The sequence below is a fragment of the Schistocerca gregaria genome, chromosome 7 (genome assembly GCF_023897955.1).
Source record: "Schistocerca gregaria isolate iqSchGreg1 chromosome 7, iqSchGreg1.2, whole genome shotgun sequence".
Taxonomy (NCBI): domain Eukaryota; kingdom Metazoa; phylum Arthropoda; class Insecta; order Orthoptera; family Acrididae; genus Schistocerca; species Schistocerca gregaria.
Window position 1 is genome coordinate 511,965,954 of NC_064926.1, and position 21,726 is coordinate 511,987,679.

Below are 21,726 nucleotides of genomic sequence, written 5' to 3' on the forward strand. Positions count from 1 at the left end.
CACGAGGCGGCCGGGGAGGGCGTGCCCCAGCGCGCCGCTGGCGGCCCGTCGCCGGCGACACGCCCAGATGTCGCCGCTGATCGCGCGTCTGCTTGTTGCTGCCGCAGGTGAGGAGCGGGCGACACAGCTGGACGCGGCGCCGCGCGGGCGCATGCGCGGCGGCGGCCAATCAGCGTCCGAGCCGGCGGCCGGCCTCATGATGGAAGTGGTAAGTGCAAGTAGTGCGGCCGCTGGCCCTCCCACCGCCCTCCCCTCGCCACCCCTCCCCGGCTGCGACGGTCCGCGGATCCCGGTCGCGGTCGCTCCCCCCCCCCCCCCTTTCGCTCCCTCGCGCGCGCCCGTGTGCGTGCGGCGCGCCTGTGTTGGCGCGTCCGTGAGTGCGCGCACGCGGTTGACAAATTATACGCGCGGAGCGGAGGGGGCGACAGCCGCGGCTCGGGCAGTGTGCGCGTCGCCGGCTTCGGGCGCAGTCGGGGCCGCTCGGGCGCGATCGTGGCGGGCGCGCGGCTGCTCGCCTCCGCCAGCTGTGGCAGTAGTGAGGCGGCGCGCCGGTGACATGTGACGATGCTGATGCATAACAGCGCCGCGACGCTGGCCGCCGCCGCCGCCTCCGCCACGACTGCCGCCTCCCAGTGCCGCCCCCGGCTTCCGCCCACGCCCGGTGCCGCCCCCGCCCCGGCCTCGCGCCTAGCTCCGCTCAACGTGAGTTTCGTGGCCTCAGTGCCTGCCTGCGCCTTTGACTGTGCCTGTGTTTACGTCTCCAGCCCGCGTATAACTTTCGAGTCACAATGAACTAATCGAACCCGCCTTTAGCCGCTCATATCTCCTTAGAAAAAGACCTTATACTCCCGTTGGACACTGAATGACTGACAACTGTTTTCGACCCGCTAGTGGTCATCCTCATATTGACAATAGATAAATAAAAAAGTAAATATCTAGATAATGTAAAAAAAGTTAAGTCCTACCTACTGACTCATGTTGTAAACTGTTTCCGCAGCGTTGTCAACAATACTGAAGGCAACAAGAGATGCACTTCGAGGTTTTTTTAGTCTGAGTGAAATACTCTGTTCATCCAGTAAGTTTAAATTAGCGTAATGATATTTACTTCTGCAGATTTTATGCTTATATTCACTAGAGGAATGTGAAACGAGTGATAAAAAAATTTAAAAACTCAAAACTTTTGATGACTTGTTCAGTATCAGCATTCGCAGTGAGGCGGAGGATGAATGATGGTGGTTCGTAGGCACACGATGGTGCTGATACATGTAACAAGAAAATTGTGGGGCAGTAGTAATAATTACAAATATGCTGTGAGGAAATGATCCCATAACAGCTATCCAACCTGACAAACGTTTTGTCACATAGTCAGCGGCGTACACCTCGTATTCAAGTTTGTTTGCGTGGAGTATTTACGAAACAAGAACCTCACATTCAATTTTACTAACGAACATTAACGTAGCTGATTATTACTCACCTCGAAACCAGTTACGGCATTGTGATTATGATCTTGTAATTGTGTCTTAAAAATATAAAAAAAATCTAGTCGTTTATTCTCCCCTAGGATTTCTTAAATTATGGCTACACAACTGGTATCGTTTCACGTTTCTACTTATTACCAAGTCATCATTAGGTGACCTGTTCAAAAATAAATAAAATGACAACTGAAACAATCTTATATACATACTTGAATGCGTCACATATTAACTCTCCAGATGAACATGCATTGAGAGACTCTGATAGTCTAAACATGTCTTTCCTCTCATTGTTGAAACTGAAGGCTACAGTTGACTACTTAACAGTATGAAACTCGTAACTCGTACATTGCAAACATAAGATTAAAAATATTCGTAACATGAAACTGACTGTTAGAGAAAGCCTTCTCGCAGTGACAACTTGTAGGACAAATATTATCTTCTGGTGTAGAAAGGTTAGACGTACACAAGAAATATAGATGAGGCTCGTCTTGATAGTGTGGTAGTAAGTCAGAATAGTCTGAGGCTCATATATCCAATAAAAACTTGTACATGAAAATAACTCGCAAATATTTCCTTTTGTATCAAATTACACCCAACGAATCCGAACTCTACCGCTGTGTTTTCATACCAAGCTCGTCACTTAGTCTTGGGCCGGATAGTTGACAGTATTCTAGTTTGTGTATATCTCCACCAGTTATGATGTGTACTTGTCGCAAACTGGGTCTTGCTACGCATCATGAACAAACAGTTACTCTGCTAGTTACTTCAACGAAACAAGTAGGTCACGTGCTCCTGCAAGGGATAAGTTTATCGAGTACTTGTTTCATTTTACACATAAACTCTCCAGTTTCCCGAATGCCAAAATTTTGTGCGTAGGCAGGCGCCGTAACTCTGACTATTATATCTGAAAGTAGTGTGGCAAAGGAGGAAAAGAGAAAAATCTCGCTAATCCTTCCTTTTGTATCAAAATGTACACATCGAGTCCGAGCTTGCCGCTATGCTTTCAAACCAAACATGTCACGTGGTCCGCGAAGGAGTATGTGTACCGTGTTCATGTTTTCATTTACAAGTAATCTTCCGTTTCTACAATGCTACTCTTTTATGCATGCCCGGACGGCTTATTTTGTTTATTACGTGTTAAATGCTTTGACAAAACAGAATAAGGGAAACTTGTATCAGAATATACATATAGAATCCGAACTCTCCCTATATGCCTTCAACGACTAGCTATGTTTGTGTGCGTTGCACTGCTTTGTTCCATACTAATTTGGTCCATTCTTTGCACAGTTACTTTTGCGCATATATTGGAGTGATAAGATTTACAAATGTGTGTCATACAAAAATTGCATTGTGTCTGTACACAAAACATTCCCAATGAATTCTCGTAATCTTTGTTGAAAACACTACTGATTCCTCCTTCCCTTTCCGCCTCTTAAGTTTCAATGGTACGACACTTCCTGTCTGCACAGGAATGGACAACAAATAGTCAAAGAAAAACCGTATTGGAAGAACGATGCCGCTGTACAGTAAACAATACATAAAAAATCGAAATATTTCTTAGTCGATTCTGTTTTTTTAAAACTTGGTTTACTGATTGGAGTAACAAACCAAACGAACAACTCCGAACTAGCCACTGGAGACGAAGGCTTCCTTTATCAAAACACACATAGCGATCATCCTTGACTGACCACCGAAAAATTGTTGTGTAGCTCTTACTAGGAATCATCCCGCACACAATTTACATATATTTTACTGTTGTATCAAAAACATATGTCATTTATTATGTAAGTAAGGTGAGACGAACTCGAAAAAACTTATCTGCTTCTCAAGTCCTCAACAACGGATAAATTAAATTTTGAAATCGTTATAATATTTTTAGTAATTTAAATAAGAAACGATCAAAGTGAACGCTGGCGTGAAGCCAGTTAATGCTGAACGTAGTATTCGCATGTGCACATGAGAGATTAAATCCAAGTCGACAAGAGTGCAGCAATTAGCTTCCAGGAGAAACGCTTTTTCCTAGTACTGCTTCATACAAATTAGTTAGTAACATCGTTGTCACGGCTATACTGGAAACATAACATGCGACACGTATCTCAAATAAGTGATTAAATAATTTCCTTTACATTTTCTGTAGGTTAACAACATTTTTAAAGGCTGCTTTAATTCGTTTTTTATACTTACTTGCTGTTTGTCTCGTGTTGTTATTGTCTCAGTCTCACAGTATTTGCAACGAGTTAATGTATTACTCATGATGATCACACTCAAAATCGGTATTTCTTGTTTACGTATGCAATTTTCATGCTTTCGTTGTGTTAGTAGTAAAGAGGGAAATAAAAAAGCATATATTTCTGTTAAATTTAATTTTTTTACTCAACTTAAAATTATTGTACAGTAATCGGAAAACAATTAATGTTTTCACTTTACTGTGGCAGGGTTGTACCTTGTAACTAAACACAGTTAACCCATAGAATTAGTCTTTAAAACAGACAAAACATACTAAGGGAATGAGGAAGACCGAGCACTGCCGACAACGTCACTGCAAAACAGTTACGCAGAAATTTATGCAAGCTACAAATTGTCCAACCAGTTTGTAACAAATCTAGTGGAGTACTCCGATACTATAATGTTATCCTTCCTCACGTACCTTTTGCTAGGCGCTGCCCAATCCTCACTACAATTAGAGCAATTACCTACAGCTTACAACGAAACTCTACCAGTTACAACGGACAGTCTCTGCCGAGCTGCCGTGTGCGCGACTAGAGCTTACACATTTGTCATACAAAACTTGCAGCAAATGCGGGTACCATTCGTGATTCAATTGTGAAAGCCTAGACTGCATCGCAGAACCATCATTTAGCAACATTTGTATGGCCTATTGACTGTTAACAGGCGTAATTCGTTCGCCGCATATCTCTCCCAGTACGTGAGTTAACGATTCTCGTCTGTAATGTTAGTGACTATGTTTTCCTTGTACCTCGGTCTGCGTTTCTTTTCGGCTGGCATTTTTACCTAACTCGCGGACCGGTACCTGTAGCACATTTGCAAAGCGAGTCTTCTGACAAAAAGGAGAAATATCTGCAATTAGCTAATCTGTAGGTGACACGCCCGACGCGTGTTACTAAATAACAGTAGACCGCTGTTTCAAAGCGGACTGGTTGTGAATGTAAGAAAATTCGCAGTGTCATTTGCACATGGAATTACTGTTTGTTTAGGAATGCTACTTCCGTTGGCTAGGTTATTTCAGCGGCATTTCAGCTGCTGGTGAATATTTCAATTGTTTGTCGATATCTGGAAAAGTACAGACTTGATATGCACGTCAGGAACATGAGAATTCGGTTAAGCGTCCTCGGGGAATATTTTATTTTGGACTACTGCCTACATCTAGATTATCTGCGTGCCTAACTTATTCACCAGAATAGAAAGTAGGGCCTAACACGGTTTCTAGAACTCTAGATAATATCAGATGGCCTTAAGGTCTGCTTCCAAGACTTAGCTCTTGCAAGGAGCCTCTCGCAATAGTTTAAAGGGTTTTATGTCAGCGGAAGAGATGGGAAAAGAATGTGATCCGCGAGTGTAGATTTCTTCATCGTGATGAACTCTCACTCAAGATACATCGACTATATGAGTATGCTGTCTCACATTTTCTTTGCTGCTATCAGCCTACTGATCGAAATTTACTTTTTTTCATTTCTTTCTCTTTTGCATTAATAGTCAAACTCACACTACTTTCAAGAACCCTCAAGAATTCTCTTTTTTAAATTTTAAAATCTCTACCACCTCGTTCAATTTATTCCTCTCATAAAATTATTAATATTCCTTATTACAACAGATATTGTGTTGTTGGGAACAGTGATGTCTACTCCAGATAATTTCAGTGTTCCTCAGGAATGGGCTTGGTGACTTGAATGACTTTACGAGCGTTCGTCGGGTTAAGTGCTACTGATCTCGGAGCACTAATGATGACGGGGATGACTTCTGTGTTGTCGTCCCTCATTCGACTGACCTCTACGCTCAGATTTCAATTTTTTCTGAGCCACATTATCACTAACGTTCCCATCATGAGGGCATCAGACATAGGTTAAGACGCAAAATCTTTCATCTGGCTGACGTTTCCATGACAATACTTAACCTGAATTCTGTGATGAAAATGACGTCCATTCCTAACGAAAGGTTCTTTTGGATGTTGTTTGTGTACAGTCAGAAGTTGTATGTCACCCTAAGTGTCTAGGATTAACAACCACTTTAACTACATTTTTCTTTCCCATCCTGACTTAATTTTCCTCCGTTACACAGTCACAAAAAAGTGGAAATCAGATTTTTCTACAACGTCACATTTCCACTCGTTTTCTGTGACGCTTTTCTTGCTGCTCCAGAGGAGAATAAACTGATTCAGTAACTTGCAGGCCTAATTACTATTCACTGAGCTGTCGGCCTCTGCATACGACTTGATATTTAGCGTACTTTCATGGACTGGTTTAATTTGTTTTCAAATCTGTCTTCGGCACAGGGAGAAAGAAGAAAGGAAGAAAGACCAATCAGCATCACGGTTCGTATCTGAATCATCTGATGTTGCACCAAATTAATGTCCACATCCCGAAGATGGGTGTAAAATATCCAGAACTGATCAAGTAAAATAATGGAATACCAGAATTTAATTAACAATCTGTTGCTAGAGGTCCACTCATCGGTAACATACAAGACTCCAATAATCCTTTATTCCGAATATCACAAAATTACTGGTTAACATACAGATTACGGGAATGTCATTATCTCATTCCTTGAACATAACAACAATACGAAGTTGCGATATCTCAATGGTCTGCAGTTTTGTACCCGTACGTTTTCATTCCAGTGGAGGGATATCCCGATTGAATCGTCTTTTGGACAAGCAGACAATGCTTGTCAATGATATGACTTATTTTTAGTACCGTACAACGTCATAAAATAAGCCTTTACGCACAGATTAAAGTTTCTAACGAAGGAGAATTTCTCTTATCATAGGGTAAACTTTCTAACTAAAAAAAAAATACTTGCGTAGGTAGGAACGGATTAAAAACGAACGAAGATTCATTGTTTCTTTCTCCAGCTAAAATTTTATTTAATCGTAAACTTGGCGTACCGGTACTTAGTAGCTGGATGTGTTTCATACTGTGTTCTAGCACAAAACTTGTGTAAATTTATGAACTGCAGCGTAAATCATTCGTTTCCATTGCCCTTGTCTGAAATGACGCATGACTTAATCTCTTAAATAAGGATCTAATCTTCACTTGTATTCATACAGTATTTTTCATTTCTCACGGTGTGATGTATGCATACAAAAAATATAAACCGCATTTAATATTGTTGATTTGTTTCTTCATTCGATATCATTTTCCTGTCTCTTATTTTAGGATTGTAACCTTATTTTAGAAATTTTGATTTAATATTCAGTTGGCAACCGTATCACTATTCGTTACTTTCAACGAGAAATGGTGAAGGATCATAGAACTGAAGAAAACTCCTAGGCGCTGATTTTAAGTCATCAGCAGACTCTGAAAATAGTAATGACCATCCTTCGAATTTCCACTTGTGTAAAAAGTCACTATAAAATTTGATGAAATACTGAAATAAATCTGCCCCGAATTACTCGCCAAGGAAGAGAGAGAGTTTGAGAAAGGGCATTGGGGAAGGAGTGAATCCTTCAAATCGACAGAGACTGTTTGTCTAATAAATGCTTCAAGTTTCTGTCTGATACATTATAGGCATTCAGTCAGAACCTGTTGGTAGGTAACTCACCAGTTTACACACATTATAGTGTACAGCTCACGAATGTGCACGGCTTGATGAGTTTTGACATATTCCTGCGTATGCAGAATAAATTAGTAAAAGAAATAATATCAGAAACAAATTTCTTTCGTATTACTTAATTACCAGGCGGGTACTTAAGTACACATTCTTAAGATGTCTGAACTTGTAGGTATCAACACAAACCATAAAACCCAAACGTTCTGAAATGTAAGAGGGAATTTAATTATAGTAGCACTTTTCTGTGATGTATTCCATTTATGAGTAGTACACCACAAATTGTACTATCGGTTGATTTTGCTTTTGTTTGTTATGTTATTTTTAATGTAATTGCTGTTCTGTCTTATGACAAAGGTGACAATGTCATGAGATATTTATAAATTTTTAAAAGAAGTCAGTATCAAAACAATAAAAGTTGATAAATTTCCTGGTATCCAAGAGAGTCGGATTCTTCTTTACGAAAACAGCACCCTCTTAACATGTTTGTTGTTGAGCCATGTATTAAGAGTATTCTCTTCTTTAGAATTCATTTTAGTGAATTGCAATAACCATAGCACCGCTCTAAAGCGCTCGCATATCACTGGGTTCTTTGTTCCTTCACACATAATCTTATTGTCAGTCAGTTACCTCGTCTATGGAGATTTATTACAACCATACTGCAAGAATCATGAGGTGGTTAATCACAGATACTTGTAATGTTCGTGGCTTAATATGATCTATGACCCTCATATGAAGCTTTTGAACTAAAATATTCTTTGTCTCAACTGAGTTCCCCAGAATATTGTCCCTCGTGACATTAGGGAACGAAGGCTCGAAAGAAATGTAAACAAGTTACAGGAATGACTCAGGACAGAATTCTGATCTGACAGGTAACCGCCATTCAGCTTCTGCGGGAGGTCGTTAGTGTACACCATCGACGAGAGCTCTTTCCCTGTACCACGCCCCAGTTGCCTTCTGCGTGGTTAAGGAGAACGCCGGCATAAACAGATTCATGAGCAAGAAACTGTTGGTAGTGTTAGTCAGAAGATGCATGAAAATTTGACTATCCAAAGGCTGTTTTAGTCCACTATGACATATATTTTAAGATACAAGAAGTCAGTTATCAGAAAATAACAATATCACAAGTTTGTTGCATATGATGTGGCCCACAGTCTTCATTCTAACATCTACGCTAGGATGCCAAAACCTTTTAGGTAAATTACATTGCTTTCTCACATTTGATTGAAGAAAAATTGCCGCTAAATTGGAAAAAAATGTATTTCGAGACCCTTATATTTAACGTCGAAAAAAACTGTTTCTGTTGTCTTCAGTTGGAAGGCTGCTTTGATGCAGGTTTCCACGCTACTGTTATCCTGTGCAAGAATCTTTATTTATGAATAACGTCTGCAACCTATGTCCATTTGAAACTGCTTGCAGTATTGATGCCTTGGTCCCCCTATACAACAGGACTGTCCAACCTCTTAACTTACTGGGGCCACACTGTAAGAAGACGGGTATTTTTGGGCGAAACATAATGTATTATCGCGAAATATGGGAGAGAGTGACACGGAAATGATGAGGGATTTGAGCTGGAAACCGTTAAAAGAAAGGCATTTTTCATTGCGACGGGATCTTCACACGAAATTCCAATCACTAACTTTCTCCTCCGAATGCGAAAATAATTTGTTGAGATCGACCTACATAGGGAGAAACGATCACCACGATAAAATAGGGAAATCAGAGCTCGTACGGAAAGATATAGGTGTTCATTCTTTCCGCGCGCTACACTAGATTGGAATAATACAAAATTGTGAAGGTGGTTCGATGAACCCTTTGCCAGACGCTTAAATGTGATTTGCAGAGTATCCATGTAAATGTAGATGTTGCTGATATTAACATAAAGGAAAAAAAGAGCGGAAGGGACGAATTAGAGAACAGCATCGTGTGATGGGAATATCATTTTGAAAATATTCAATTTATCACAACTTTACGTAAACGGAATTTTATGAATTTTTTTATACCAGTCGTGTGATAGATGCTCACTTCTTGAGCCGCTGTAATACTTGCTTTGGGCGACATGTGGCCCGCGGGCCGTGGGTTGGACATCCCTTCTCTACAATGTCACCCCTCCCCCACAATGTCATCCATTACTACCAGTCCCATTACAGTTTAAGAGCTTCTATTCTCTTCTTGTCTCAACTGTTTGCAGTCCTCGTTTTACTATCGTACTGCCCTTCACCCCTGGAAGATACTTTCAGAAAAGATTACCTACCATTTTAATTTATATTCGAAGTTAACGAACTTTTCTATTTCAAAATATTTTTATTTCTACTGACAATCGTCTGTATTTTATCGTCAGATATTTTACTCCACCAGTAGCACAACTCATCTATTAGCTTTAGCATCTCATTTTCTAATCCAATTCCCTTAGAATCTCCTGTTTTAATTCGACTATATTCCGTTACTTTCGCCTTAGTTTCATTGGTGTTGATCTGATCTTTACAAGTCTTTTGCCGTCTCTAGCAAAATTAGAATGTCGTCGGCAAACCCGAAAGTTTTTATTTCTTCACCCTAAACTTTCTTTCCAAATTTCTACTTGGTTTCCTTCACTGCTTGCTCAGTTCACAGACTTGAGTAACATCTGAGGTAGGCTATTGCTCTGTCCCAGTGTCGCCTTAGTCTTGCAGTGTACAAGTACAGTTCTCAACGTACGTACTGAGTGTTGAAATGGCTAAGTCACTTCAAGTCAAATGCGGCAATCATCGTACGAAAGTGAGACACCCACGACGTGTGGCCATCAACAGGTATGAAACACGATGAGATCCCGTTGCAAGTCTCCTGAAAATATTCGTTAGAGACCGCTAGTTCTCCCGTCCGCTCACAGCAGCGGCTGCAGCAGCTGGAAGGGTGGTTGCGGGGTCGATTGCAGCTGACCGCCTAAGGGTTTCTGGCATGAATGGAACGGAAGAGATACACCTCCTTCGCGAGGCGAACTGAAGAGGTGCTGGATTTTTCTTTTTCTTCTTGAAAAGAAGCGTGTCGTGGATGTGGCGTGCTGTAGAAAGCTCGCGCCGGACAGACGGTCGCTGTTTTTTCTTTTCTTTATTTCCTTTCTTCTCGTTTTTTCTTGCCGGTTTCAGAACGAAAACCGCGTCTTGTTACGACACGCAAGTGAGCTTAATGTGTTTTACCTTCCACGTGAGTAAACACAGTATCCACTACTGACCGAGCGAGGTGGCGCAGTGGTTAGCACACTGGACCGGCATTCGGGAGGACGACGGTTCGAGCCCCCGTCCAGCCATCATGATTTAGGGCTTCCGTGATTTCCCTAAACCACTTCAGGCAAATGACGGGATGGTTCCTTTGATAGGGCACGACCGACTTCCTTCTCTACCCTTCCCTAATCCGATGGGACCGATGACTTCGCTGTTTGGCTCCTTCCCCCAAAATCAACCAATCAATACTGAAAATAAGGTCGTAGCAAAGAAGACGTCCTTTCTGGCTTCCATTTCAGCTGACGATGAACTTGTAATTATGTATTGGCTATACCAGTATAAAGGCAGAGCCACAAAAACTCTTATGTCACTCAAAACTGGCACAGAATGTATTTCCTCTCGACCTATATGAAAAGTTGATGGACTTCGCGAAAGGTTGGCACTATAATTCGTTGTGTTAGCACATGTTAATTTACTGGGATGCCTCAGAAATTTCTAAGGTTCTCATAGAAGCAACCTCTAGAAAATTGGAAAAGGGAACTGCTGATTGACTCAGTACCACTGGGATACTTCTCCGTCAAGAGTGGCGAAAACATCGCGTGTCAGTTGCCCCGGCGGCGTTGATTTCCGTGAGGGGTGGCAAAAGCATTCAAACAGCCGTAAAACAGCACAAAAATCAGATGTTCTACGGCTTTTTTTGTCTCTAATTTCCATGGATCTACAAAAGTGGTTTTCCTTATACAGGTGGGCTATAATGGCGCGAAAAAGTACCACTAGACTGCTACAAAAAAGTTGCTTGTTAATGAAGATGTGAGAAGGCGCTGATCTTCGTTTTCATGAGCCCCTGGCCACTAATGCATACATGAAATGAGATGATATAGGCTATTTTATTAACAAGTCAAAAGTGTGTAGCAGGTGTATGATAATAACCTGTCTACAGAGTAGAAAGGAAATCACTGATTTCCAATCCGCGTGGCGCCGTGATTGTTTGTCAGTGTGTGCATTTTTTTCTGTTTTCTTTTTAGGTTTGGCTTCTCAGCCATACAGCGCTATATTTGACCTTAGCTATTTTAAATATTCCCATCACGTTTCGAATCTATATTATACACTGTGAGTACCGTAGACATAACATCCCTTTTATTTTGTGAAAGGTTCTAGACATCAAACCGATAGTTTAAGCAAAAGATGGTAAGGAGAAAGAACGTAAATTTGTTATATGTCTTATCTTCTTAGGTCATGCATCAACCGAATTGTTAAAGGAAGTGTAGTTTTTTGTGTGGAAATATGTACTTAGTGTTCTAACACTTGCTAACGTTCGTGTCGAAAAGTTTCCCAAACGCCCTCCGGAAATCAGTTGCTCTGGAAAGGCAAGGCAGCCGAGTTGCACTACCGAGTTCAAACACCCCCAACTCCGAGATAAGTCGAGGCTACTTAAGTAAAACGTATTTCATCTCCGCCTTACAATGTACGACGTACATCGACGGTCAATTACGATTTATGTAAATGGAACCTTATGCTAACTTCTGACGCATCAGGCTTAGTACAACTATTGAAAATTTGCGAACGACCTCTTGTTTAAGTGAACAGCTTTTGTGGAAACATGCAAACAGAGAAACTGCGTAATACAACTACGAAGCCTGCCACGAGTGCCCCACTCTGTGGTGTTTACGCCGCAAAATAGATTCTAGCCACCTTTCCTATTTCAGATATTTCTGTGAAAAAGTTTCAGCAATAGGACAGACGAGTGTAGTGTCACAGCACGATATTTAGAATATCGGTAAAAAAAAAAGTTATCGTTACTTTGAAAGGAAGCCGAACTTGCTTCGGTACTTTGGCTAGTACAAAACTGAAGAGAATTAAACATGACCCGTAAATTCAGAAAGTTTCGAGAGGGGATTGCTAAAAAATAGAGAAACTTTAGGAAGGCGTTTTTAATGCTTCAGGTGCTCTGCATGGTCTCCCCTCAATTTAACAAAGCCGCAGGTCATTCATACAACCCTGTGAAAGATTCAGAAAAGTCCTTCTTTGGAATGTTGTTAAACCCGTGCGTCACATTTGTTTGAGTTACGCTATGTCATCAAGGCGTTCGCCCTTCGTATGAATTTCTGTACGTTATTGATTTTGTGGTAATTTCGTATTTATAACACCAAGTCTCATCACCTGTGATGATTCTCCCCCCGAAAAGAACTGTCCGCGTTTTTTATTTCTATCAAGTCGCTCCAGGCGTCCACGCGACGTTGCTTTTGTGCGGGAGTCAGGATGCCTGGGACAAAATCTGCACACACATGTTCTTCAGAACATCCTGGGGTGTGTCTGGCACACTTGATTTAGAGATAGCCGGCCGGTGTGGCCGAGCGGTTCTAGGCGCTACAGTCTGGATTGGCGCGACCGCCACGTCGCAGGTTCGAATCCTGCCTCGGGCATGGATGTGTGTGATGTCCTTAGGTTAGTTAGGTTTAAGTAGTTCTAAGCGCTAGGGGACTTAGAAGTTAAGTCCCATAGTGCTCAGGGCCATTTTTTTGATTTAGAGATACTGCTCCATAGCAATTTGTAGCACAACAATGCTGTCACATACGACCGCACGTACACTACTTAATACTACCTGCTGAGATTTGACTGACAGTACGCACATCTGTTTACATTGTTACTTCAGACTGCCGCCTTGGTTACTTGTATACCAGGTATATAATCACTCTAGGAACTTTTTGGACGAACGGTGCACAACAAACTACGTCCACGCTACTGTTGTTAGGAACGTGTGGTTCGGTGATTAGCGCTGCTGACTTTCGATCACGGCGCCCCCTAGTAACGTTTCTTTACGGCTTAGTATAGACGTAATATGTAAACAGATAAAATACGAGATCATTTTAAACTCTCAAATGTCTAGTACCATATAATTTCAACCTGCAAATACGGCGCCTCCATGTCCTAAAAAAGAAAGATTGTATTCCTATTCCATATACGTGTAAAAAAAAAAAAAACAAAAAAACAAAAAAAGAGGAGAGAGAGAGAGAGAGAGAGAGAGAGAGAGAGAGAGAGAGAGAGAGAGAGAGAGAGAGAGAATCCTATCGTGAGTGGCAAGAAATTAAACTTTAAAACTTGCTCTCAATAGCATTTCTATGTGTTCTTCATTTTTATATGTCTAAATGTAATAATCATCTTTTTCCACAAGAAGTCAAAGTAATATACTAAACCTAATAAAAAAACACTAAAGATGTCAGTTCGAGGTGCAGTCGCAAAAATAAACGGAATCTGATAACAAAAGGATCTGGCTAACACTGACATCGATAAATTTGTTTTCTGAAACATCAAATATGTAGTTTTTCATGTTGTAATTGTTAATGGCTCTGAGGACTATGGGACTTAACATCTGTGGTCATCAGTCCCCTAGAACTTAGAACTACTGAAACCCAACTAACCTAAGGACATCACACACATCCATGCCCGAGGCAGGATTCGAACCTGCGACCGTAGCGGTCACGCGGACTGAAGCGCCTAGAACCGCACGGCCACACCGGTCGGCTGTAAGTGTTAATCTGCAAATAAGAGCAGATATACGTTTAAAAAAGATTATGTTCCTTGAAGGACCGAGATTTTCTCCGCTCGAGACTGGCTGCCTTCTCATGATTTCATCATTTTCGACGCTTAAGTGGCCTAAGTGGCGTGAAATGAAAAGAACAGGCGGCCGAACATACCAGATGAATTCTCCTGGCCAATAACGCCTTACTCACATTTTTTCTGCACTATCATTTGCTGAAAACCTCGCTTCGTTCGATATCTTACATTATTCATTAAGTAAAGTTGGTGTTTGTGTGTGTAGGGGGGGGGGGGGGGGGGGAGGGAAGGGGTTCCTCTTGCATCTGTCTCCCCATGTACAAGCGGTGTTCAGTAAGTAATGCAACAGTTTTTTTTGTCGCCCAATTTCTGTTGGTAACAAGCGGAATTTGTTGTGGGACATCGTAGAATATTCCCGCTTCAGGCCTTATTCTTTCATTAAGTTCCAGTTGGTGGCAACGATACGCGTAATCTTCAAAATGTCGTCTGCAACGGAGGTGCGTTCAAAGAGGAGAGCTGTCATTGAGTTTCTTTCGGTGGAAAACCAGAGCTTCGCAGATATCCATAGACCCTTACAGAATGTATGCAAGGAACTGGCAGTGAACAAAAGCACGGAGCGCCTGTCATAATCGCAACAAGGTCGCACAAACCTTTCCGAGCTGCCTCGGACCGGCCGGCAAACACAGCTCTGTCTCCTGTAATGTCGAAACGTGCCGACACTCTTTGTCCAGGTGGGCGAAGACATTTCAAAATGGCTCTGAGCACTACGGGACTTAACATCTGTGGTCATCAGTCCCCTAGACTTAGAACTGCTTAAAGTTAACTAACCTAAGGACATCACACACATCCATGCCCGAGGCAGGATACGAACCTGCGACAGTAGCAGCAGCGCGGTTCCGGACTGGAGCGCCTAGAACCGCTCGGCCACAGCGGTAGGCGGAGGTGGTTGACGGATGACAAACACATCGCTGCACAACTAGACGTTTCTGTCGGTGGTGCTGACACACTCGTCCACCAGCCTGGGTATTCTAAGGTACACACCGGCTGAGTTCCTCGCCGCCTAACGGAAGTCCGAAAAGAGCGACGACGGACTATCTGTAAGAAATTGTCTGCGCGTTACGAGGGTGATCGGGACACTTTTTTTGTCGAACATCGTGACAGGGTATGAAACATGGGTTCGTCACTTCTAACCGGAAACAAAACGGCTGGCCTCGAAGTGGCATCACACCGCCTCTCCTCCAAAGAAAAAGTTGAAAGCAGCTGCCTCTGCTGGTAAAGGCCTGCCGAGGTGGCCGAGCGGTTCTAGGCGCTTCAGTCTGGAACCGCGCGAACGCCACGGTCGCAGTTTCGAATCATGCCTCGGGCATGGATGTGTGTGATGTCCTTAGGTTAGTTAGGTTTAAGTAGTTCTAAGTCTAGGGGACTGGTGACCACAGATGTTAAGCAAAAAAAAAAAACAAAAAAATTCTGCTGGTAAAGTCATAGTGATGGTCTTCCGGCACTCAGACAGGGTTATTCTGTTTCATGTCCCTGTTCGTGGTAAGACGATCAACTCTGAAATGTACTGCGTTACCTTCAGGAAAATGAAGAAACATCTTCACCGAGATCGTCGCCTCACACAGGCCTGCGAATCCGAGTGATCACAAAAATCCACTTCACTGCTCTTCGTCATCCGTCCTACAGCCCCGACCTCGCACCTTCTGTTTGGCCCAGTGGAGGATGCGCACCGCGTGAATCAGTGCGTGGATGACGGGGAGGGCAATGATGCCGCAAGACATTCGCTCGGATGACGATCAGTAGAGTGGTAGCTCGCGGGCATCCAAGGGCAACCCAGTAAGGTGAACGGACACTGTGCTGAAAACCAGGCCCCGCGGGATTAGCCTAGCGATCTGAGGCGCTGCAGTTATGGACTGTGCGGCTGATCCCGGCGGAGGTTCGAGTCCTTCCTCGGGCATGGGTGTGTTTGTTTGTCCTTAGGATAATTTAGATTAAGTAGTGTGTAAGCTTAGGGACTGACGACTTTAGCAGTTAAGTCCAAAAGATTTCACGCGTATTTGAACATTGTTTTGAAAACCTGGATCTTGTAGCCAAAAGGGAGGGGGAATAATATGACGTATTCGAATCCTGAATAAAATCAGTCTGGTTTCAGAAAAAAAATGTATTGGATTACATGTTCAACGCGCTCCCTAAGTGTAAAGCGTATTCATTTTTATTTCATTACATGTCAGCATCTCTCTCTTTCTCAATCTCTCTCTCTCTCTCTCTCTCTCTCTCTCTCTCTTTCTCACAAAAACACACAAACACACACACAGATGTCAGCATCTCTCTCTCTCTCTCTCTCTCTCTCTCTCTCTCTCTCTCTCTCTCTGTGTGTGTGTGTGTGTGTGTGTGTGTGTGTGTGTGTGTGTGTGAGAGAGAGAGAGAGAGAGAGAGAGAGAGAGAGAAACAGACTAAATGAGATGAGTACATTCTCTGTATCTGAGATTTAAAATATCGATGAGCAGTCTGTGTGGCCACGCAACCAGAGTTTAAAAGACGAGAAAAGCAACAACAGAATATCAAGTTCGCTGCAACACACGTACTGGAACCGTTTCTGCCCTGTTTCGGAGCGGCCATAATTAACGCAGTCGACTCCAGGCGCAGTTATACACAAAACTGCAACAGGCTCGCAGCCAGGCTGGGGAGAGTTCATTAGTTTCGCAGCGCGCGTACGCACCGGGCGCCGATCGGCGACCCCTGGCGGGGCGACAGCGGCGGCCGCGTCGGCTGCGGTGCGTGGCAGAGGGTTCGCAGCACGGCGCCGTAAATATCGGGGCCGGCGCGGTCGGCAATTAGGCCCGCCGCTCTGATTTATAGGCCGGCCGAGGTTCCCAGGCCGAGCGCGGCCGGCCGGGCCGAATTTATTTGTTAATTAGCCCTATTACGGCGGCTAATTTATTAAACGGCGTTACGTCGCGTCTTCTGAGCGGCGGCGGCCGAGAAGAGGTGAGGACGCTGCGAGGTTGGTTCGGTCGACTGGTCGGGCCGGCGCGTCGCCTTGACACGCGGGCGTTCGCTTTGGTTTCGCCGCGTCACACAGCGCAGAATTCCTCGCCGGGAGCGCAAAGTGGGGCACTGTGGCGGCGGTACCTGCCGCTAACTCGACCTTCTACAATTCCGTCGACTCATCTGCTTCTTCCTCCTCGTCCTTCTCCTCCTCCTCTTCCTTCTTTCGTTCTCCCAGTGCTGTATGGGGTCGGCATAGGACTGTCGATATTTTTAAACACTCAGAGTCGACGTAGGTCGATATTTTATTAAACGCCCATATATGACTTCTACTTGTCGAAATGTATACAAGTATCGATATACGGACTAAAAAGCTGGCCGCTGGTGGCCGAGCGGTTCTGGGGGCTTCAGTCTGGAACCGCACGACCGCTACGGTCGCAGGTTGGAATCCTGCCTCGGGCATGGATGTGTGTGATGCCTTAGGTTAGTTAGGTTTAAGTAGTTCTAAGTTCTAGGGGACTGATGACCTGAGGTGTTAAGTCCCATAGTGCTCAGAGCCATTTGAACGGACTGAAAAAAATCGATGTAACACACACACACACACACACACACACACACACACACACACACACACACACACACATATATATATATATATATATATATATATATATATATATATATATATATATATCGTATTACATCGATTTTTTAGGCCGTATATCGATACTTGTATTCACTTTCAGCAAGTAGAGTACTACATCGATTTTTTGTAGTCCGTATATCGATACTTGTATTCTTTCTCGACAAGTAGAAGTTTTGTATCGTCGTTTCTAAAATATCCATCTACGTCTAAGATATATGCACAGTGTAAATATACTGCCGGTTTCAGAACCATGTATTTAACTTTTTATTCGGTATTAGATATTCTGAATATCAACAAGCCAGCGGCCTGCCTATCTCCCATTGTGCAAGAATTGAAAGGAAAACGATACATTGACACGCTTGGCGATAACCACTTGTCGAACATTGATAACTGCAAATAAATGGCAGAATAAAAGGTGTCCTATGGGACCGCCGTTCGGTTTCTTCACACGTCGAATTTGTTGAGGACGCTTCATGTCGACTTCTTTTTTTTATTTTAATCTAGTGGGACTTAATTGCCAAGGTCATCAATCCCTAAGCTTACACACTACTTAACCTAAATTATCCTAGGGACAGACACACACACACACACACACACACATCCGTGGCCGAGGGAGGACTCGAATCTCCACCGGGACCAGCCTCACAGAATGTCGACTTCCCTGTCAGTTGCAGTGTCAAAATTGTGTGGCGAAGCTAAGGGTGGCTGTTTCTGTAGGTAGCGCTGAGTGTCGATTACGTCAGCGTTTCCTTTCACGGGTCTCGACCACACCGCAAAGACCGATCTCGTCATTTAGATTTTTACAGTAATCATGGAAGCTGAAGAAATGAATTAAAATTTGTACTGTGACCTGTCTCCCTGATTACTAGGCAGTTATGCTAGCCTTTACAAATGGTTCAAATGGCTCTGAGCACTGTGGGACTTAACTGCTAATGTCATCAACCCCCTAGAACTTAGAACTAGTTGAACCTAACTAAACTAAGGACATCACACACATCCATGCCCGAGGCAGGATTCGAACCTGCGACCGTAGCGGTTTTGCGGTTCCAGACTGTAGCGCCTAGAACCGCCCGGCCACCCCGGCCTGCTAGCCTTTACACTACAACAGCATTGTAATTAACAGAGATGCACCAACCGTAGTCCAACGCCCTCCCTAAAGCAAACTTCAATTTACGTCTTCAGTTAATTTCAATTTAATTATATTACATTTAGATTTTTGTTCATCGTTTTCAGCAACTCTTGTTGAAAAATGCCAATGTTAAGAAATAGTACACTAGTTGTGTTAAAAATTGTTTTTTATCGCAACTGGTTCGCTATTTCTTCACATCGAAAATCTTGTTATTCCATTCACATCGCCACCCCTAGTGCTATCGGACTACGTATTTTGTGCCACGAATACTTGCTTCACACAGTCAAAGAGAAAGATTGGATGTGACCAAAGCTCAAAACGTGGTAACAGTACTTCACACAGTGAAAGTAAAATTAATTTCTGCTGCAGTTTTAAAGAACAAATTGTGAAAAAAATAAAAATACCGGTACTCAATACTGTCATTTTGATCCCTTCATGTATCGATACATCAGGTAAAAATGCATCGCTGACGTTTGTCGATATCTATTGCTGTAAAAATCGATAAGCAGATATTTTCTCAACAGCCCTAGTCGACTTTGTTATGCTTGTATTGGGAATATTAGCGACAGTATCTGGCCGGATGCCCTTACTGACGCCATCCCCCCCCCCCCCCCCCCCCTCCCGCGCTCTCACTAATTCTGTTTTTGTGAGCTTTATGCGAGATATGCGGGACGGTAAAGATAACAGAGACCCAGTGCTACACAGAACATGACATTTGAAGCTATCTGAGAGCTGTTATTTCTTAATGCAAGGGCGGCGCTAGAGCGGGGCACGCGATGCCGAGTGCCGATTTGGTAATCAGTGCTGCGTTGTCAGTCGCCAATTTGAATCTTATTGCGAATACAGTTTTTCAATCGAACAAAGAGTGTCTACTATCAAATTTTTTTGATGTAAATCGTTTAAAACGTTAAATAAAAGGGTCACGTTAAAATGTTCAGAGATAGCTGGTCCTCAAAAACTATTGTCCAGCAATTGATCACTGAGATTAGAACGACAGGTTCAGTCACTAACGACAAAAGTAACTGTGTTAAGAAAAATTTCTTCACTGCAAAATATAGAACTTGTTCACAAGACTGTGGTAAGAAGTCCACGGAAGTCAACTAGACGTCTATCCTCCCAACTAAACATCAAACGAACGTCATGCCAGAACGTGTTGAAGCTGTTACATATGCGAGCGTACAAAGTAAGACTGATGCAAGCATCACAAGCTAGGGGCTACGCACAACGACAACACTGTTGTGAATGGTTACTCTCTCACGTCTCTGAGGGTTATCTGGATCAAGTCATTACTTCTCCTCTCAGGAAGCATGGTTTCTCCGTAGCATGTACCTGAACTCTCAAAACACATGCTAGTTGTCAACAGACAGTCCCAGGGAACGCCAAAGATGCCTCTGTATGTTTTGAAAGCAGGTGTGGTGAGCAGTTTCAGGACAACGAATTGTAGGCCCCATTTTCTGTAACAACACCGTCAACGCTCAATTGTATGTAGCGTTGCAATCATTCACAGAGCAGCTAATGGAGGAAAAAAGCCACAGTATGCGTTTTTCCAGCAAGATGGCGCTGTGACGCATACTTCACGGTTATCAGTGTCATATGTTCATGAAGCTTTCGGAGAAGAACGTACAGTTTTCGCAGTTTTACGGCCTCCCAAATTGCTCGATCTGTGTACCTGTGAGTTTTGTTCGTGGGGTAAATTAAAGGATAAAGTCTACAGTAAGAACAAGCATAAAACTGAAGAGTTGAAAAAGACCGCTACGGTCGCAGGTTCGAATCCTGCCTCGGGCATGGATGTGTGTGACGTTCTTAGGTTAGTTAGGTTTAAGTAGTTCTAAGTACTAGGGGACTGATGACCTCAGAAGTTAAGTCCCGTAGTGCTCTGAACCATTTGAACCAACTTTTTTATAATGTTTGAAAAGACAGATCGTGAGTGCTTGGCACGCTGTGGATCCTCTTCAACTCACAATTGCACTGCTGGCTCTAATAGTTTGGTGACATTCGCGATTAACGATATTCACATCTTTGACCGTCGTATACACTGCGAATGTCTCAGTAGTCTTACGAGAAATTTATCTGATTACTACAACAGCAGAACACAAATTGATGGGCTTCAGGTGCACTGGTAAACACAAGAATCGTACCTAAGTTACGTGCTTGCTTACGTCTCGTATAACAGGGCAGATGTTTGTAGAACCTCTTCTCCTGACACCAGGGCTGTAGTTATCAGCTCTGGTAGCTTGTCACTGTCCGGTTAAATACCATACATGTTACGTCGCTGGAGATTCTTTGAAATGCCACAGAGAAAATTATGTATTTCCTTTAGAAAAAAAGTTAATGTAACTCGGCGACAGTAGACGGTAAAGATTACTTGCGAACGTTAGGAAATTTTCCATATTGTCCGTTACAGCTTAGCGAAAACCTCTCCTCGATACATTTGTTCGTTCTGGATATTTTTGGTGTGACCTGTCTTAGGTGCTCCATCCTGTTTATACATTTGTCGTGAAAAGTAATTGTCCTATAAGTGTCCATTAGAATACCCACGAAGTTACATTTACGTCTGAAGCTGTCTGTCCGTTGAGAACGACGTGCTGTGTTCTGTTTGCTACAAATCTTCTATCTAATCACACTCACGAGAATCATCTCATTTTTTGGGTCTATGGAACGAAAACTGAAACTAATTAATCCAAACAGCTAGTCTGATACACCATACGCTAATGTTTTGTTCATTAGACGGAAGTGCGGAAATGTGTCTAATATCTGCTTCTTTATTATAAGCATCTTACGTTTAACCGCATTAAAAGAGGACAGCCATGCATTTCACCAAGTGGAAATTTCGTTCAAGGCTTTCTGCAATTTATTATGATCGTCCAACACCCTTCTCTTTGCTGTAGACTGTAGCATCGTCAGCTAACAATCCTACATTGCTACTGAGCGTATCTGATGCATCGTTTATGTATG

The 21,726-nt window shown here is 43.0% G+C and overlaps 1 protein-coding gene across 1 annotated transcript in view; it reads left to right on the forward strand.

Annotated features, from left to right (window-relative positions):
* Nucleotides 1-531: 531 nt before the first annotated feature.
* LOC126282453 (zinc finger protein basonuclin-2-like) overlaps nt 532-21,726 on the forward strand; it is a 613,154-nt gene continuing 591,959 nt past the window's right edge. Inside the window, exon 1 of the mRNA XM_049982110.1 lies at nt 532-702. Coding sequence (XP_049838067.1) covers nt 565-702 — 138 coding nt within the window. The 5' untranslated portion in view covers nt 532-564. The remainder of the gene's footprint in view (nt 703-21,726) is intronic.